General features: G+C 45.3%; 3 protein-coding genes across 6 annotated transcripts in view; all 3 read right to left on the bottom strand.

Moving 5' to 3' along the window:
- Positions 1 to 180: 180 nt before the first annotated feature.
- Positions 181 to 2,833, bottom strand: fcer1g (Fc epsilon receptor IgFc epsilon receptor Ig). Its single transcript, XM_054800157.1, has 5 exons — positions 2,678 to 2,833; positions 1,018 to 1,109; positions 637 to 678; positions 405 to 428; positions 181 to 314 (listed from the first exon to the last, which is right to left on the bottom strand). Exons 1-5 carry the CDS (start codon positions 2,742 to 2,744, stop codon positions 261 to 263), a joined length of 279 nt encoding a protein of 92 aa, XP_054656132.1. The 5' UTR covers positions 2,745 to 2,833; the 3' UTR covers positions 181 to 260.
- A 162-nt stretch (positions 2,834 to 2,995) lies between these two features.
- ndufs2 (NADH:ubiquinone oxidoreductase core subunit S2) lies at positions 2,996 to 7,356 on the bottom strand. Its single transcript, XM_054752817.1, has 14 exons — positions 7,218 to 7,356; positions 6,795 to 6,898; positions 6,517 to 6,707; positions 6,300 to 6,420; positions 6,094 to 6,206; positions 5,929 to 6,003; positions 5,785 to 5,862; positions 4,524 to 4,609; positions 4,318 to 4,437; positions 4,109 to 4,238; positions 3,935 to 4,030; positions 3,611 to 3,694; positions 3,258 to 3,315; positions 2,996 to 3,184 (listed from the first exon to the last, which is right to left on the bottom strand). Exons 1-14 carry the CDS (start codon positions 7,322 to 7,324, stop codon positions 3,147 to 3,149), a joined length of 1,401 nt encoding a protein of 466 aa, XP_054608792.1. The 5' UTR covers positions 7,325 to 7,356; the 3' UTR covers positions 2,996 to 3,146.
- Positions 7,357 to 7,505: 149 nt separating this feature from the next.
- kirrel1a (kirre like nephrin family adhesion molecule 1a) overlaps positions 7,506 to 17,673 on the bottom strand; it is a 28,332-nt gene continuing 18,164 nt past the window's right edge. For 2 of the 4 annotated variants that reach the window (XM_054752813.1, XM_054752816.1), the window contains 12 exons: positions 17,136 to 17,293; positions 16,905 to 17,055; positions 16,677 to 16,782; positions 15,658 to 15,806; positions 15,458 to 15,585; positions 14,829 to 14,955; positions 14,632 to 14,732; positions 12,818 to 13,034; positions 12,638 to 12,745; positions 11,263 to 11,390; positions 10,926 to 11,039; positions 7,506 to 10,006 (listed from right to left, as the gene is read on the bottom strand). In XM_054752813.1, coding sequence (XP_054608788.1) covers positions 9,344 to 10,006; positions 10,926 to 11,039; positions 11,263 to 11,390; positions 12,638 to 12,745; positions 12,818 to 13,034; positions 14,632 to 14,732; positions 14,829 to 14,955; positions 15,458 to 15,585; positions 15,658 to 15,806; positions 16,677 to 16,782; positions 16,905 to 17,055; positions 17,136 to 17,293 — 2,150 coding nt within the window. In that variant the 3' untranslated portion in view covers positions 7,506 to 9,343. The remainder of the gene's footprint in view (positions 10,007 to 10,925; positions 11,040 to 11,262; positions 11,391 to 12,637; positions 12,746 to 12,817; positions 13,035 to 14,631; positions 14,733 to 14,828; positions 14,956 to 15,457; positions 15,586 to 15,657; positions 15,807 to 16,676; positions 16,783 to 16,904; positions 17,056 to 17,135; positions 17,294 to 17,673) is intronic. The other 2 variants (XM_054752815.1, XM_054752814.1) reach the window with 2 other exon arrangements.

Raw genomic sequence — 17,673 nt, 5'->3', positions numbered from 1 at the left:
TAAAAATTCTAATTGGCAGTTTGCGGGACACACACCCTTCCAAAATGTATTGTATCTTTTTTTATTTTAATTATCGTTACTTTTTTTTTTTTTGCTGCAAATTGCGCAACATTTCAACTTCTCTGTTTTCCTGACTTGTACAAAAGACACAAAAAAAGACTCACACTTTGCATTCCCCCCCTCCTTCCTTCCCAAAAGCAAGCCGTTAATGATTATGTAAATGTAAAAAATAAGACCATAAATTCTGTTTTCTTTCCCGGTCATTGCTTCATGCCAATTGTGGCGTATGTGTCCTGGGCATGAGGTGTCAAACCCTGAAAAGGCAATAAGAATTACGTAACAAGAATATAAATAAAGGGAGATTTTGGCAAGTAGACATCAACATAATTGGCTCCAAGACTCACCGTGTAGACACCTTCTTCTGCAGTCTGTTTAGTGGGAGAAAGGTGTTTAAAATTAAGACGCAATAGTGAGGCCTCCTGTACTTAAAATGACATAAATGTATTGCAAACATCCGTATTGACCACGTAATGTGTAGGATATGCCTGCTCATGCTACTTTCTAGCTTGTGTGGCGCTTCTTTGAACATGTGAGCTCTTTAGGTGCATTTGCATCATCATTTTTCAATATACTCACCTGCTTCTCCTTCCTCTCTGCAGACTTCTTAGCACTGCGGATCTGTAGGCCAAGCATATTCAGAGAAGAAAAACATTTCCACTTGGCCCATATGTTCACATTAAATGGATATAAGGAAGGCGGTGATCACATTTGACAGATTTTCACGAAAACATCCTCTTCTTTCATGTGAGTGCAAACATTCTAGCTCAGACATCTTTCACAATCATACAGGAAGTGAAGCAACACCCGCTGACACACTGCATTCAAGCGGTGCATACTGTATTCAGGGATGTCCATTGACAACTGATTCATGCTGCTTTTTTTTTTTTTTTAAGGCAGTCCCGCATCCATGCAATTCATTAACACATCCATACAGTTGGTTAGATTTTCTTTTCCAACCTTGAGTCTGCAGTAGAGGGCGGTCAGGATGATGCCGTACAACAGCAGGATGCCATCCAGCACGTAGCAGATCTCGGGTTCAGCAAGAGCGTCTGCACAAAGAAGGACATACAAGAATAATACTAATTAATCGTGGACTTGTGGGATTATGGCATCATGCTGATTCTGGGTAGTAGTCTCAGTAACAACATACAGTGGTGTGAAAAAGTGTTTGCCCCCTTCCGGATTTCTTATTTTTCTGCATGTTTTTCACACTTAAATAGTTCAGATCATCAAACTAATTTAAATATTAGTCAATGACAACACAACTCAACACAAAATGCAGTTCTTGCAGGCTGGGTACTCTGAACTGCCGTTCGGCGCGTACGCACAAATGACAGTCAAGACCCTTTCCCCAACCTGAAGGCGTAGAGAAATGACCCTCTCGTTCACCGGGGATGACGCCAACACAGAGGCACCGGGCCGGGCCCACACCAGCTCGCCGCCTCTCCCCTGCAGCAACTCCAAAATAGAACAAGGTCCAGCCCCTCTTGAGGAGTTTGGTTCCAGAACCCAAACTGTGGGGAGAGGCGAGTCCAACTATGTCTAGTCGGAATTTGTCAACCTCTCTCACAAGTTCGGGCTCCTTCCCCACCAGAAGAGTGACATTCCATGTCCCAAGAACCAGATTTGGCCGCCGAAGACCAAGTTGGACCAAGCAAACACTTTCTCACACCACTGTGACTTTTAAGGTTGACTACTACTAGAAACAGCAGGCTAATCGACAACCACAATAATAAAAACAGTGTTGGATGAGCGTCATTATTTTTGGATACGGCTCTCCTATTGGACCTCATTAGGCCAGAGGTGTCCAGACTTTTTCCACAGAGGGTCGCATACGGTGAAGGATGCAAATCTTGTGCATTCAAAGATGCTAAAATCCAATGTAGGTCAATATATCAATATATTCTATTTGAACAAATCATCCAAATTTCAGCTTTGTGTTATTATTAGAATGCAAATTATTCAATCCAATCCAGTCCACTTTATTTCTAGAACATATTTTATAAACATAGTGCTGCCAAATATTATAAAAACAATAATAAAAAGGTCCAATTACGACGAGTAAATCAAATAAGAACAATACATTTAAAATAACAATTTTTTAAAATAACGATAATGTGAATAAAAAACACAAAACAAATTGCTGTCATATCTCATCATAGCTCGTTCACGACACATTCATTGTATTTGTAGAATATGCCGAAAGCCAATAAAGAACGAGCTGCGGGTTGACACTTTGTGTAGGTGTACCTAATAAAGTGCCCAGTGACGTCACTTCTGTTTGTCCACCAAAAATGAAAAGGAAATGAATCACTCTTCAGAAAGACTGAGATCACATGACGGCGCCAGCATGTAGTATCACCTACTGTAGATGGTACACATTGAACAGTAAAACTCACAACTGATTCACTCTGATTAAATCAGTCGTTTTACTCCCCTATTCCCTACACAAGCGACATGTACTGTAGCTGGACCTGCCTATTTTTGACTAAACTTCACCCGTTTTAAAGCCTCTGTTCACTTTCATATGATAAAAACAACCTCGGCGTCGCAAGTCCCTTCATCAATGACCTAAGCACGTGTCAACAAACCCCCCAGTTTGTAGGCCTGAACTCACCGGCTCGACCCAAAGCCATCCACAGAGGAATGGCTGCCAGCAGCGGGCTCCTGCGCCGCAAGGCCATGGTTCTTCCGCGTCCAACAACACGAGATGACCCAGCGGATGTCTCTTTTTCTGGTGAATACTTAAAGAGTAGCAAAAGAAAAACCCTCACAGCTAAGAGGGGGAAGTTGTGGTCTGAGCTTGAGGTCCATTTGCTCAGATCTCATCAGGCCACTCCCCCTTGAAAAGACCAAACCAGGACAAAGTCAAACTGTTTTGCTCTCTTTGCGCATGGTAGTGAATACATCACAAAAAGCTTTCTTTTGAGTTGGATCATAGAATATTTATTAGGCATTATACATCAGATTGCAAACATCAGGCCTGTGTACGTGAAGGATGGTAAGTAAGCCTGACTAGCAGGTGTGGCCGTGAGAAGTCGCAACCTCTACAACAAAAAAAAAAACAAAAAAAAAACCACGCAGACTTAGCGGTCGACCTCGCCAAACACAATGTCCTGTGTGCCTGCGGGAGGAAGAAAAGGGCTGGTGACCTCAATTTCAATGATGCCGTCGCTCTTGTTGACAACTTCACTTACCAATAATGGCCACCACATCCGCTAGCATGTGTCCTGTAGTCATTTTGTCCAAACCGGCCTAAAAACAACAAAAACATACCGGTACATTAAAAAACAAAACCACTTCCAACCTGAAGTTAAAGCACTAGTAGTTTGTTTAAGCAACTTTGAGGGCTTAAATTAAATCACTAATGTTGCTGAGATGAGCAGGAAGGAAGCAGCAGAGAGGGGATTTCAAAAGTACTTAATGAAGTAAAAGCTGCCTCGAGGACGAACCGTTTAAAAAGGTGCTGCATGATGCATGGCTTTGTTTTTAATATTCACAATTTATTTATTTATTTTATTTATTTTTTTTTTTTTTTTAAAGAACACACCAGGTGGGCGAATCCGGGAGCTTTGATCTTGCAGCGGTAGGGTCTGCTGGAACCGTCTGACACCAAGTAAACACCAAACTCTCCCTGCAGCAACACACACACACACACAGACACAAAATAATAAGCATCACAACAACTCCCTAAAGACTTCCTAATTATGAACACTGCAGTGGAGGTTTTTATTGTATGTTTGGTTGTGGAATTGCGCACAGATGACTAAAGGTTTTGGTGCATATTCTAAACATTAGCTCAATGGTGTATCATTTAAATAAACCATTTCACTAATAACAGAAGAAATATGTAATGTGGTTGAAGCACCCTCACCTTGGGGGCCTCCACAGCGGTGTACGTGGCCCCTGGAGGCACCTGGTAGCCCTCAGTGTACAGCTTAAAGTGGTGGATCAAAGACTCCATGGACATCTGCCACAAGAACCAGACAAACATGGCACCTCAGCGGCACACACACACATCTGAAAAGTGTTTCCAGCGTCAACTCACCTTCATCTCAGATCTCTTGGGCGGCGCCACCTTGGCGTCGTCTACCTTGATCTCACCTTCCGGCATCTTGTTAAGGGCTTGGTGCATGATCCTCAGGGACTGTCTCATCTCCTCCACCCTGCATAGATACCTGCAGCGAGGACATGACACAGTTGAGGCAAGTAGTGCGCGAGGAAGGGAGGAGCCAAGCGCGCGGCCCACTGTCCAACCTGTCGTAGCAGTCGCCGTTGCTTCCAATCGGGACGTCAAACTCCACCTCGTCGTATTTGTCGTACGGTTGAGACTTGCGCAGGTCCCACTTGATGCCAGAACCTCTCAGCATCACTCCGCTGGTGGAGGGAGGGAGGGACAAACCCAAACCAATAAATACAAGTGTCTTCAGAGAAACCCCTTCTAAAAAAGCATCTGGCACCACCTGAAGCCATAGTTGAGCGCTTCCTCTGCAGTCACCACACCAATGTCCACAGTGCGATTCTTCCAGATACGGTTGTTGGTCAACATCTGCACAGAGGGGAGCAACCAGATAGGTAGTTGATGACATCATTCCACCACATTCCCTATGTTGTCGTTCACATTACCAAATAAATGTGACATGTCAACGTGAAGCAAAGCGTCCGGGAAGTGACGTGCATGCGCAAAAACACAACGTCACACGCGTTTCCGTGTGTTTACGGAAGATTGCTGCAGTGTGTGTGCTCTCCTCGGCGCGTTTGTGGCAATTTCAATGATTTTGTGCAAAGGGTGTTAATATTTTCTTCACCAAATTGAGGACAAGACTTTTGTGGAGTTTGTGGAGGACCTGCTGCGACGTCTGTTCCGAGGAGCGTGTGGGTGACAGGAACCGTGAGCCGCTTCACTGACACTTTTTCAAAATAATTTTCGAATGACAAGAGCAGCTTTTGCCTTCATCGGTGAGTAACTTTATCCAAGTCTCGGAAATACATGCCTTACGATGACACACGTATAAGTCGGACCTGACTGTCCATACTGCAGTAGCATCGCATACATATCGGATTTATATCCAAATACGAATGAGGCCTGAGTCGCATTTGAAAAAAATCAGAACTGTGCTGTGCTGTTCACACTGACATGAAAATAAAAAAAATCAGATACAGCTCACGAGTGAGGACTGCAGATGGAAATTAGCTCTGAGCTAAATCTGGTGCAGACATCTTTTTAATGAAACTGCACACTGTCCTTAATAAACTAAACTAAACTAAACTAAACTAAACTAAACCAAACCAAACTAAACTAAGCAAAAAAATTGGAACTGACCTGCAGTGTGAACATAGCCTAAGAGCCACCAGGACGGGGCTATTCAACTGGCAGCCCGAGGGACAAATGAATGCCATGAATGACATCAGACCACAAGTTTAGTCCAAAACTTGGGAGCGACCAACATTTCTGCAGCAGATTCCTAAAATCTGCAGTGTTTGACGAGCATTTTTGCAATTAGTCCTTAAAAACAGCAGCGTGCTCGATCTTTCACCAATGTAAGCTTATTGCTTCTGTTTTAATTTATGACAATAAATAACTATTTGATCCCCTGTTTATTTTGTACGTTTACATTAGATACTTACTTTCTCTACGATACAATATAAGAATAGTAGTGACGTCAGAAGTGCGACCCTCCAGTCAAATTGTCAGAACCGCCCCGGTCTAGAATGACAACTCACCTCTTCCACCTCGTCAATGCGAATGGAGAAGTTCTTGCACCACTCGTAGATGTCGTCCATCAGGCCCAGAGGAAGATCCTGGAACACAGTGGAAGAGTTCGCCACTCATGTGCACACACTTTCCTGGTAGTTTGTTTTGGTTACCTGATGAACGCCACCAGGCCGGACGTAGGCGGCGTGCATTCTAGCCCCGGACACTCTCTCGTAGAACTCAAACATCTACAGTATAAAGAGCAAAGGAGTCAAATCCAAATGCTGAAAATAAACTGGTGTATGTTTTTTGCAAAGACAGAAGAAGTCGGCAGTGACCTTCTCTCTCTCCTCGAACATCCAGAAGAAGGGGGTCATGGCTCCGATGTCGAGCGCGTGAGTGGTGACAGCCATGATGTGATTGAGGATGCGGGTCAGCTCTCCATACAGAACTACAATTTAAACCCAGAGGAGCCGTTTGTTCATAAATTTCATGTTTCTAGCAAATTATAATGATGCATTCAGGGTCCACTTGTGATGCTTACCTCTGATCCACTGAGCACGGGGTGGTGCTTGGATGTTCAGAAGCCTTTCCACAGCCAGCGAGTAGGCCTCCTCGTTACACATCATGGAAACATAGTCCAGACGGTCAAAATAGGGCAGAGCCTTCAGCAGACACAGGAAGAAGCGACATGATGGATTTAAGGTGCGTAAGGTGGAAGAAGCACTGTGTTGCCATTCTTTATCCGTTGAGTTGAGTACCTGCAGGTAAGTCTTGTATTCGATTAGTTTCTCTGTGCCGCGGTGAAGCAGGCCAATGTGAGGGTCGCATTTTTTGACTGACTCGCCACTGAGCTCCATCACCAGACGCAACACGCCGTGAGCGGCAGGATGCTGCGGCCCAAAGTTGATGGTGAGGTTGGACACATCCTTCTGTGCCAGAGGATCTTTGTCTGACCAAAGCAAAGAGCGTAGAATATTGTATGGAGATTAGACCTATCGTTTCAAATGCATCATTTTTCAGCGAGTGACAACGGTACCATTCCACGGGGGTGGTACCCATTTCTCATTCATAGCAGTGGGGTACATCACTGCGCCTGCAAACTGCTCAGTCCACTCCACATCTGGCTGCCATTGTTTCTTCCTGACAACAAACACAATGATCACGACATTGCTGTTTCATTCACTACGTTGTCTCTATTTTATTGGATGTTGTAGCAATGCCATTATTATGGGGGCGCTTAGTTCAATAGAAGGACTCATTATTTTTTTGAATACTTGTTATCGGTGTTGAAAAAATATATCATGCAGTTATCAGATAAACGGCGTGTTATTGCAATTTGCTAGCATTAGCTTACTGTAGTGCGAGTGAGTGTGCATCTTGTTTTGGCTACACTGTCGGTCTGACAGTACAACACCATCAACAATTTTATATCGCACATTTTAACCATGCTCTTACTTACCTGTTTTGCAGGACAGTGCAACCAGGGCTCCCAATATTACTATTTAATAATACTTTTGCTGAAGGACGTCCTAGTTTGGTAAGCGACCTCAACATTGTGGCCGCCATTTTGGTTGTCAAGCCACCTCAGGTAAGTGACGTGTGGAGACTCTTCTTCGGCCGTCTTAAAGAGGCAAAACCTGCGGATAGCGCACTTGGCTGCCACCCATCGGTGAGCGTCATTATTACAACAATACAACATCGTGTTTCATAAGAAAAGACGGCACATTTTCATATGTATATATATATATTTTTTTTTTATAAAAAACAGTGCTTTTATTTATGTAATACTGTGGAAAAATAATTACATACGATTTTTAAAAAATATTGACGGTAATGAAATAAAAAATGAGTTGATAATGGGCTTTTTGTACATCTTTTAAACAGTTTTTTTCCTGCTACGGAACAGTACAATAACATAAAAATTGGGGTCTATATTCAAAGACACAATAATACAGGATACAGTCCTACCAGAGGTATAAAAGTACTGGTTTGTGAGAAAAATGATAGACATATATTGAAACACACACGCACACTCGCACACACACGTATTGTATACACATGGACATGCATTCAACAGTCCCACGCACACATGAGTCAGACGTTTGGAGTATGCACGTATCCATTCACACGTCTATACAAACACACTGTACAAATTGATGTGCGTGCCTGTGCCCACACACTCCATCTTGACGTGTCTCACACACTCACACAAACACACACTCACTACTACATGTCAATATTGTAGACAGCCTTCATGGAAACGCTCCATACACATTCTCTTCTGGCCATTTTGGCAGGCAGACGATGAGGAAAGATTATGTTCTCCCGATAAGGCCACTCAGTTCTAAACCCAACATCCGCATTGTTCTTGCCGTCCGCACTAGTCTTTCATTTTAGAGCTCAGGGCACCGAAAAAAAAGGCCCAAGCCAAGGAAAAAGTCTGACCCAAGGTCCCTCACCTGGTTTGTAAAGCAACAGTCGCCAATAGAAGGAGCTCCTACTGCATATACTGTACATAGTCTACGGTGAAGAAAAATATGAACACTTGGCACTAGGTTTTCTTTTATACACCGATATACCCTTTTTTGATGGCATGACTCCTCCAAACTTTTGGTCCATAACATATACATCATTACATGTTTTACATTGACAAAAATAATTCTGTAATGTTAAAAAATAGAATACAAAGCTCTCGTCGGGTGTGCAAATAAAAAGACGACAGATATAGATGAGAGAAAGCATGAATACTGATGATGACGCAGTGCAAAACGATGACAACCACCCACAGTCCCTTAAACACTTTCCCTTGGCTAAATATTGGCTAATAATAAGCATGATAGAAAGAATCTGAATGGGCTTTTCTTCAAGAAGGCCAGCAAAGAAAGGAAAAAAATGGCGACCAGACATGACTTCCACTGGCTGATATTTCTCCCGATCAGTGTGTACCATATTTGTCTGCTCAGCCTTTGCAGTCATATTTCCATCATGTTGGTCCTTGGCACCCTACCAACGGAAGACATCCAGCATTTGGTGTTCTTTCTTCTTGGTAGCTGTTTTTTGTCATCTTCAAATCCCATCCAAGTAATCACTTTCTGTGTCGCAATTAACGGACTGCAGTGTGCGAGCTCCGCCTCTTCACATACTGGACAGCGGCTGTCAGGTGTCAAAACGTGCTGCGGCGCGACATGTCTGGTTTTTTGGTACCCTTCACAACTCTGAGAAGTGAACCGAACTGTGCTGCTTGGTGGAAACGTGACGTTCTTTTGCAAAACGTCTCTGCGATCATGTTGTCGTCCCCTTCTTTGTCTTGATTGTGATTTGCGCCGTCTGCTCTCTCTGAGCTCCCGTTTAAAAAAGAGCCGGTGTGATGTCTCCCACACTTTTGTCACTACTGACTCTCCATTTTCTCCTCCCCAAAACCCACCCTTGTCTCACGGGCACGCTCCTCTACGAGTGTGCGTGTGCCTTGTTTGTGTTCACTGGGGCGTGTTAGTGTGTGCATGTAAATCTGTGTGTGCCTGTGTGTGTTTTTAGCTGCAACGCTATCGCTAAGACACTCGTCATGCTGTGCATGACAGGTCGGTCTCACACGTGAGTCTGCATCCTCTGCGTGTGTCGGCTGTGGGAGTAGTCAGAGTGTTGCGAAGTGTAGGAAAAGCGAGTGGAGCTGCCGTACTTCCCAAGTCCCGTGTCTGAGCCCGAGGGTGTGGCACCCCCGGGGCCCACCCCAACCGCAGGACCCGCTACCCCAGGCCCCACCCCGTACATTTCATATGAGGGACCGGCCTCCAGTGGGGCCAGGCTAGACGGGGCAAACCCCATGCGGTAGGTCTGGTAATGCGAGGGGTAGCCGTAGTTGTCGTAGGCCAGCTGGGAGGTGGAGTCCAGCAGGCTGCAGTCCCCCGGGAAGTCAGCGGGAGCCGGGGCCGGGTTGCTTGGAGGTTGCTGGTTCTGGCCCCCACGGGTGAAGGTGTTGAACTGGGCGTAGCTGATATGAGACAGTCTGGAAGGGGGCCGGGGGTCGTAGCAAGCCTGGGGACGGCCCGGGGATGTGAGGGGGCCGGGCGGAACGGGGGCTCCGCCGCTGGCCGTGGCCCCCGAGCCGGCCGCGCTGCTGCTGATGGATGCAGCTCCGCCTGGGGTGCCAGTGGGGGAGCGGTAGTCGGAGTAATGCATGGTAGAGCGGGAGGCGGGACGTCCTTCGTCGAGCGTGGACGCTCGTACGTTGTAGTAGCCGTTGGTGGGATCCTTGGAAAAAACAGAGAGGGAATTACGATGCAAGCAACAAAATCATTCCCAAATGTAGTAAAACAATGTCAGACCTCAAAAGAACTCTGTATTCATTAGACATGCGTGGCCGTAGACCAGCACAGCATATACGCAGGTCAGGTGGGAAAAAGCATAATTCACGTGTAGTTGCTCACCTCTAACAAGTTGTAAAGGTGGGGAATTACAGTACAATCAAGACTTCCACACTTCAGATAATGTCATACATTTCATTTATTTACTTTACTTATTATTTTTATAATTCAATATATTTTAAAATTGTATTTATTTTGTTAATTTGTTCCCATTTATCTGTTGTTGCAAAAAGGGGATGTACTGCCCCTAATGGATGTGAACTACAACCCGCTGGCTTGCTCAGTCGGGCCATAGATTTGTTTTATTTACAAAAAAAATTTTTTTTTAATTCTTGACACGCCTTATTCGCATGAATCAGAGTGTGTTCTCGTCAGGGTTCAACTCTGCAATACTTGACTATCCGTGACAAGAGTCCTCCATCCCATAATGTCTCACATAAACAGACGCCCCACTCAGGCATTGTTTCACAGCACTTCGGGCAGTGCAGGGGGCGGGGGGCAAAAAAGCATCCCGGCTGTTGTCGGGGTGATCTAACCACCTCCTGGGGTGGATTCATGTCTGCCGTCCTTTAAAATGATCCGACTGGTCCTCCAGCTGGAGGCTTTGCAGCGCGTGCCCGCTCAAAATGGTTTGGTGGGGCAACATTTTGACAGCTTTACGCATGAAAATCATTCGTCACCTCGGTCCAACCCCACTGGGGGTCAAAAGGCATTTCATATGCATGAATCAATTTGAAGTCTACTTTATATTTGAGCTTGTCTGCTTTGCCTGCATGGGTGCAAAATGAAAGGGGAGCACTCTTCACCTTGAGGTCGTACTCCTGGCGGGTTTCCAGTGTGTCGCTGCGCAGGTCGGACTTGAGCTCGATGTCATCCTTAAAGGGCTGATTGGAGGGAGAAAAGGACACAGAGGGGAGAAACTAAACGGTCAAACAAACCAAAAAAAAAAAGGTGAGGAAGTGCCGGAAAGGGAGGGGGGAAAAAAGAAGGGAAGGATGCAAGTGACAGAAAAGGAGAAAATGGAATTAAAGGTGTTAAAACAAGAATTCTCACAGGGAAGAGAGGATTCACACATAAGAACGTACACACACACACACACACACACACACACACGCACACGCACACGCTCCATGCAGGACTCACCGAGTACATGGCCTTGACCATACGTGAAGCCGTGGACACGCTGCCCGAATCCTCCTCCAAGCTGTGGCTCTCCTTGTTGATGGTTTCCACTTTAATGTCAGGCTTGCCCAACGTGACCCCTCGCCGACCTGGAAGCAAAACAGAACGAGGTCACACACACACACACACACATACACACACCTCTTGTGTTTTTACAGGTGCACCATCAGCAGGGGCCTGCATGCATATGGAGGGGTTTATTTACTTCTATGTAAATATTATGACTGTGCTACAGTGATGTACTCAGGTATACACAGCCATGTGAAAAAATTAGAACATCCCCTGGTGGAACTGACCTATGGAAGACATGCTAGCATCCATGCAACGCAGATATCGTCAAAGTTCTATAGTCATGAGACAAATGGCCAATGACTTATGGGCAATTACAGTGGAACCCGCTCATGTCAGCGCCAGTCGGACCGGTGTTTTCATATGATGTTTTACAGTTTTAGCTATTTTTAACAACCCGTTTACGGACATTTACTTTAAGGGCCCAATTTTGTTTTTGACGCGCAATTAAGGTGTGCACGTCCTGTTTGACCCTCGGCCAACACCGTAGTGTGAGGAAACGCAGCAATGGACAAAATGCGATTAATCGCGATGAAATGTTTTAATCGACTGACAGCCAGAATAATTCAGTAATCGCATGTCGTGACTGCAATGACAATAAAGTTTTCCTACATGCACACATCGTTCTATGGTGGCTAACACTCTAAAAAAATAATGACATTATTGCATTTTGTTAGTTTCTGTGGTAGAATCCAGCCCAATCCAGAATCCAGCCCAATACTGCCTAACTTTTATTTTTAAGCATATTTTGCACTGAACAGGAAGTCACTGTTTGAATGCTGTGTAACTAGACGGGAGTTGTGCGTTTTTTTGCGCTGCTTAGCAGTAATGATGAAGTTAACAACAACAACGCTTGACAGAAATAAGCAGGTGGCATCGTAACTGCTAATTCTCGCCTGTGACCCTGCAAAGACATTTGCTGGGAGGCCGCCAGGTTTTTCAACCAATGTTGCTGAACAGACTTGTGCTTCTCAGTCCCCTAAAGGTGTGTACCAAATTTCGTCGTGAATCAGCTAGAAATTTGTCCACCCAGCTTATGGGGTCAAACTTTGAGGTTTAATAACAGCGCCACCATGTGGCGCATTTGTCCCAAAAATAATAGGATAGGCAACACAGTAAAACAAATTTCGACCTGTTATGTGAAGAACTACAGGAGTTGAAGAGTTAGAGGACAACACCATGAGGTTTTCGTGCTATCGCTAGTGGTGTTAGCATTAGCATGAAACTCGCATATGGTGTCTTTATACTGGTAGATGGCGTGACTCACTGCCTTTGCGCTGCCGGTAGAAGATGAGAACAAGGACCAGGAGGAAGATGAACAAGAGGATGGTAGAGCCCACTGTACTACCAGCTATTATCCCCACTGGGACTTCATCTGCAACAACACAACGCAACAACGTCAACGTCAACGTCAACGTCAGTCTTCTACTCCCCCCTCACAACGCACCGGTCTCATCCAGGGTGATGATCATGGTGCCGGGACCGAAGGAGTTGGAGGCCGTGCAGTTGTACGAGGTCAGGAAGTCGGACTCCATCACGTTGTTGATGGTGAGCGTGGAGAGGACTCCACCGCCCTCGGCCGACGTCCTGCTTTGCTCCACCGTGTAGCGCTCCAGCAGCGTTCCCTTCTCCTCCTCCCACACGTTCTCCTTCCACGCCCACACCTGAACACACACATGCATACGTTCTACCATCACTGCATAACACAACATGCACACACATCATTACACAAAAAAACAAATCACAGTGGAAGCTGCTGGTCTTTGAAACAGGGGAAGCTCATTGGTGTCGATTTTAGCAACGCCGTCTGCTGCCGTCGTGGCTGGGCTAACTGAACCAACGAAAGAACAGAACTCAAACAACGCTGAGATCATGTCTTTCACTTACAATGTGGTATGTACAAAGTGAAAATAGCTGTAGATTGTAATTGCTAAACTCAAGGGCCGTCCCGCTCCCTGGACCCCCCATCATTTATCCAATGAGGGTCTGACTTTCTCGCTGCGAGCTTCCGTGTTCTGGAGCTACAGCTTCAATAGAGATGAACCAGAAATCGCATCAGAGAGCAAACTCGTTCAACAGCAGTTTAATACTCACGAAACGAAGCACATGCTAGCGCACTTTCAATGCACTTTTAAGTATACACATTTAAGTTTATCAATGCGTATTTGACCGATTATTTCATTACATTTAAAGGGGAAGTGCAGCTTCCCGAGCAGCCAATTAACAATCGCCACTGTTCGTTTGGTACACCTGCAATATACAACACAAGCACTGTACCGAAAAAATGTCATTATTATCTTTCTGGTGGTTAGCGTGTTAGCATCAAAGTTAACGTTAATGTTAACTGTGACCCCAATGAGGACAAGCGCTGTAGAAAATGAATCTATGTAAAGATATATTCACACATTTCATCACACCAGAGTGACCATGACCTCTTTATCTAATGACATGCATTTCGTCACATGGCATGCATGAGGCATAGGGTGGTGAGGTTGGGGGGGGGGGGAATCGTGCTCATCCTCCATCTTTAAAGCCACTAAAAGCAACTGTATTATTCAGCATATACTGTACTGAGGCCAGTTAATTATGCATAAACCCACATGTTCCCATAATGCGCCCACTTGTTCGGGAGAAGAAGAATCTCCCGGCTGTGGCGTTTACCGGGACAACTGTTCCCCCCTCTGTCCTTTTTATATTTTATAAATCTTTCCATGTCCCAAGCCGCGGCGTTCGCATTAGGGGGAGGGCGCCGCCAGTCAGGACGCATCCGTCAAGGAACCGCGACGCCTGCGTGATGCAGCTGAGCGTAGAAAGCATCTGGGACGCTTTTTGTGACGCACAAGCTAAAAGTGGACCGGCTTGGAGTTGGTTTGTTGATATGATGGGATGGAGGACATTTTTTTCCAAGGGACAGTGTCTTAACAACAGGGATGGTACTAGGATGTCACTCCATAAAGCACACACATCCCCCCAAGGCCAAACAATCCTAAATTGGATCAGCACCTTCATAGACATCCACCTACATATGCTACCATTTTGTGCATGCATTAGTCACTGATAATCCATCCAGCCCTTGAGTCCTGAATCTGCACCCAAATGTGATCTTTTTCCTTTTTTCCCATGGCCCACCCGTCAATAATTATCAACTCAATATTTTTGTATGTAATCCTGCTCGCTAGCAAACAAACGGCACCAAAAACCTTCATTGAAATAATTGTGGTGCACTTAAAATAATTACTAACAGCATCTTTTTCCACTTACAATCTTATCTGGAGGAGGTGTGCTCGCTATGAAGCATTTCACCTCACCCCGCTCCCCTCGCACTGCATACTGGATGGGGTCGCTGGAGATGATGGGTGGACCTGTGCGGGTCAAAAAAACAAAATATATATATATAGGAATAAAGGAGTAAAAATAAAGGCAACTTTGACGTGTAAACGGTGTAGTTGCTTCCTGACCATTGACAGTGAGCGTGACCTCCGTCTCTCCGACGCCGATCCGCGGCACGATGGCCTTGCACACGTACTGTCCGGCGTCAGCCTGGCTCACGGACTTCAGGTACAGCTGGTTGCTGTTGCTGAGGACCTGTGTGGGAGCAGAGCAAGCATTAATGCGCGGGCTGAACATTAACGAGGGAGCACAAACGCACATATAGTACAGCATGCGCTCAGTGACCCTAAAAGTAATGCAAACCTGCCCGTCCTCTTTTAACCGAACTCTTGCAGGCCCTGCTGTTGCCTGGCGACCGAATCCATCAAATGAGTTAGCCTATATTTAGCCACGCTCACTGCCCACTTCATTAGGCACACCCGCACAATCCAATTAAATGTAGTATCAGTGCTGAATCAAAAATAATCAATAAGTAACTTTTAATTAATAGTTTTGATTCATGCTCTCCAAAAAATAAATAAATACTGCAGATAAGTCATCATTTTATGTTTAAATACACTTACTTCCTGTGCATGAATCAATTACAAGCCACTCCCTTGACATTTAAAGCTTATTTACTGGAAAGACCATATCATCAATGACTGAATGCATTTGTTTCCAAGGAACAAACCCCAAAATGTTTTTTTTTTGGGCTCACCATGTTAGAACCTTTCTTGAACCACGTGAGCGTGAGCGGGGGGTTCCCAGCCCATTTGCAGTTCAGGGTAACGTCCGAGTCCACGTCCACCGTTTTGGGCTGAGGCTCCACCAAGAGAATGGGGCCGACTGGAGGAACAAAAGCGTGTGATCATGCTGGGAAGGAATGAAGCGTCCGTGACTGGACAGCGCGGCACTCACAGTGGACGTCCACCAGGATGCTGACGTTGGTCTTTCCCACGGCGTTGAACACCAGGCAGGAGACGGGCTCGGTGAAGAAGGAGTGGTCCGCCTTGGTGGTGAACACGGTCTCCCTGGCGCCTTGTAGAACCACACCACCCTTGGCCCACCTGTGTGTGGGGGGGGGCGGTTTCAACAAAGGGGATCAGCTTTTTGGACATCTTCTGCATTGTGGAGGTCAGTAAGAGCATATTCCCATTTATTCTTACAAGGGAGCAGATCTAACGCAGCGTAATGTCACAAACTAGTAAAAAGACGTGGCAATAAAGTACAAAGACGTCCTCGAAGGGCCACTTTGCAGCAAACGACAGCTCTTCCTGCACTCTAATAAATAATAAACTGGCTTAACAAAGGAAAAAAATCAAGGTATTAGTTTACATTCATTGTTTTTAAATAATGACTACTAAAATTATTACATCCGACCAACAAGCTAAATTGACTTGGATGACTGCTCTTTTTCTCTTCACTCTAAGGAAAATAGAATTTGCTTGCACTTAACATTATAATTTTTCTGCAAAAGTTGATCTAATAATTTTGCCAGAAAATTTAAAAGCATTTTTGGGTTAACAGCTAACTTTGCAATCTGCTGTTTATGTAAATGAGCAAGATTTAAGATAGTCTCTCATGTAATAACGCAAGAAAGTGTTCAACTACAGTACAGTAACACTCTAACCCATGATGTGATCAACCAATAACAACAAAACAGCAGTGAATCAACCACATTTGTACGGTGGCCGGCAGGGACAACCACGCCGCAACATCCAAACGCCCCAAACACAGGAATGATCCAAAAACAAAAACACACAAACTAGAAAACAAATGCAACAGCAAAACACTGCAGTCACATAAACACTGCAAAAAGCAAGTGCAAATGCTGCAAGTGTCAAAACCAAACCCCGAAAACAACTGCATGAGAGAACTGCTGCAAGTTGACTGAAGACTTTTAAGACTCAAGACGTAATATTTAAAAAAGTGCTGACCTGTAGCCCATAATAGGAGGGTTGGCATGGGCTTGGCAGGTGAAGGTGACCCTGTCGCCCTCCAGGACGGAGCGAGGCTCGATGGACAAGGTCACGGTGGGTGGATCTGTGGGAGACAGGTAGCAAAGTATGACGCTTCCAAAATGTGTGTGCCCTCTATTTGACTCCGAATGAGCTGCGCCAAAGTGTTTTGTTTTTCTGCTGACAGGACTGTGTTAGCGTGCTTACGGTGCACGTTGAGGGTGACTGTCGTGCTCTTGCCCGCGGGGGCCGCCAGGTTGGAGGCCACGCAGCTGTAGTTCCTCCCTGTGTCCGTGTCGATAGGGTGGACGGGCAGGAAGCTGCGCGTAGTCACCCTCTTGCGGTCTGGAAGAACCTCCTGAAGAAACCACACAGCAGGGCAAAGGCTGAGCTCTGTGAACGTTGTGTTGACTTTTCTTTTTCAAATGCGCCACTCACGGTGGCGCTGACAGCCCCGTCCACAGGCAGGCCATCTTTAAGCCACTCGATCATGGAAGGCGGCTTAGCGCCCCGGGACACACAGCTGAGGTTGTAGGACTCCCCGGCGTTGAGGAGAACCTCCGGCCCTCCATCGATCACGGGGTCATCTGGGGGGACTGCGGAGAAGATGACAGAATAAAAATGAAGGGTTTGTTCCAAATCGCATGTGTTACACTGATTGGATTCAATCTGGATTCTTGGTTTGATACCATCTGACATCGCAAAGCCGATTGTTTTTAAGGTATACAAGGAACCATAATGAAATCATGCATGTAAATAGAAAGATCATGATAAATGCATAACTAAACATAGTTGAACTATATGGCAGGGCCATGAATGACATCAGACATCCTATCAACTAACATTTTTGCATTCATTTCGTACATTATAGCGATCTAATTTATCTTATCTCTGGAGTTTTTCCAGAGAGATTATTAGATTATTACATCGCTGTTTGACGCTAGCATGAATTCACTTGAGACAAATGTGCACATTA

The sequence above is a fragment of the Dunckerocampus dactyliophorus genome, chromosome 15, assembly GCF_027744805.1.
Source record: "Dunckerocampus dactyliophorus isolate RoL2022-P2 chromosome 15, RoL_Ddac_1.1, whole genome shotgun sequence".
Taxonomy (NCBI): Eukaryota; Metazoa; Chordata; class Actinopteri; order Syngnathiformes; family Syngnathidae; genus Dunckerocampus; species Dunckerocampus dactyliophorus.
The sequence above is the reverse complement of the archived record's forward strand: the minus strand, read 5'-3'. Positions and strand labels throughout refer to the sequence as shown.

Coding starts and splice junctions, on each gene's coding strand:
- fcer1g (XM_054800157.1), bottom strand. CDS start 2,744: ATGGCCTTGCGGCGCAGGAGCCCGCTGCTGGCAGCCATTCCTCTGTGG. Junction 1,110..2,677: donor GATGGCTTTGGGTCGAGCCG/GTGAGTTCAGGC, acceptor TTCTTTGTGCAG/ACGCTCTTGCTGAACCCGAG. Junction 429..636: donor CAGAGAGGAAGGAGAAGCAG/GTGAGTATATTG, acceptor CCCACTAAACAG/ACTGCAGAAGAAGGTGTCTA.
- ndufs2 (XM_054752817.1), bottom strand. CDS start 7,324: ATGGCGGCCACAATGTTGAGGTCGCTTACCAAACTAGGACGTCCTTCA. Junction 6,899..7,217: donor TGCACTGTCCTGCAAAACAG/GTAAGTAAGAGC, acceptor GTTTGTTGTCAG/GAAGAAACAATGGCAGCCAG. Junction 6,708..6,794: donor GGTACCACCCCCGTGGAATG/GTACCGTTGTCA, acceptor TGCTTTGGTCAG/ACAAAGATCCTCTGGCACAG.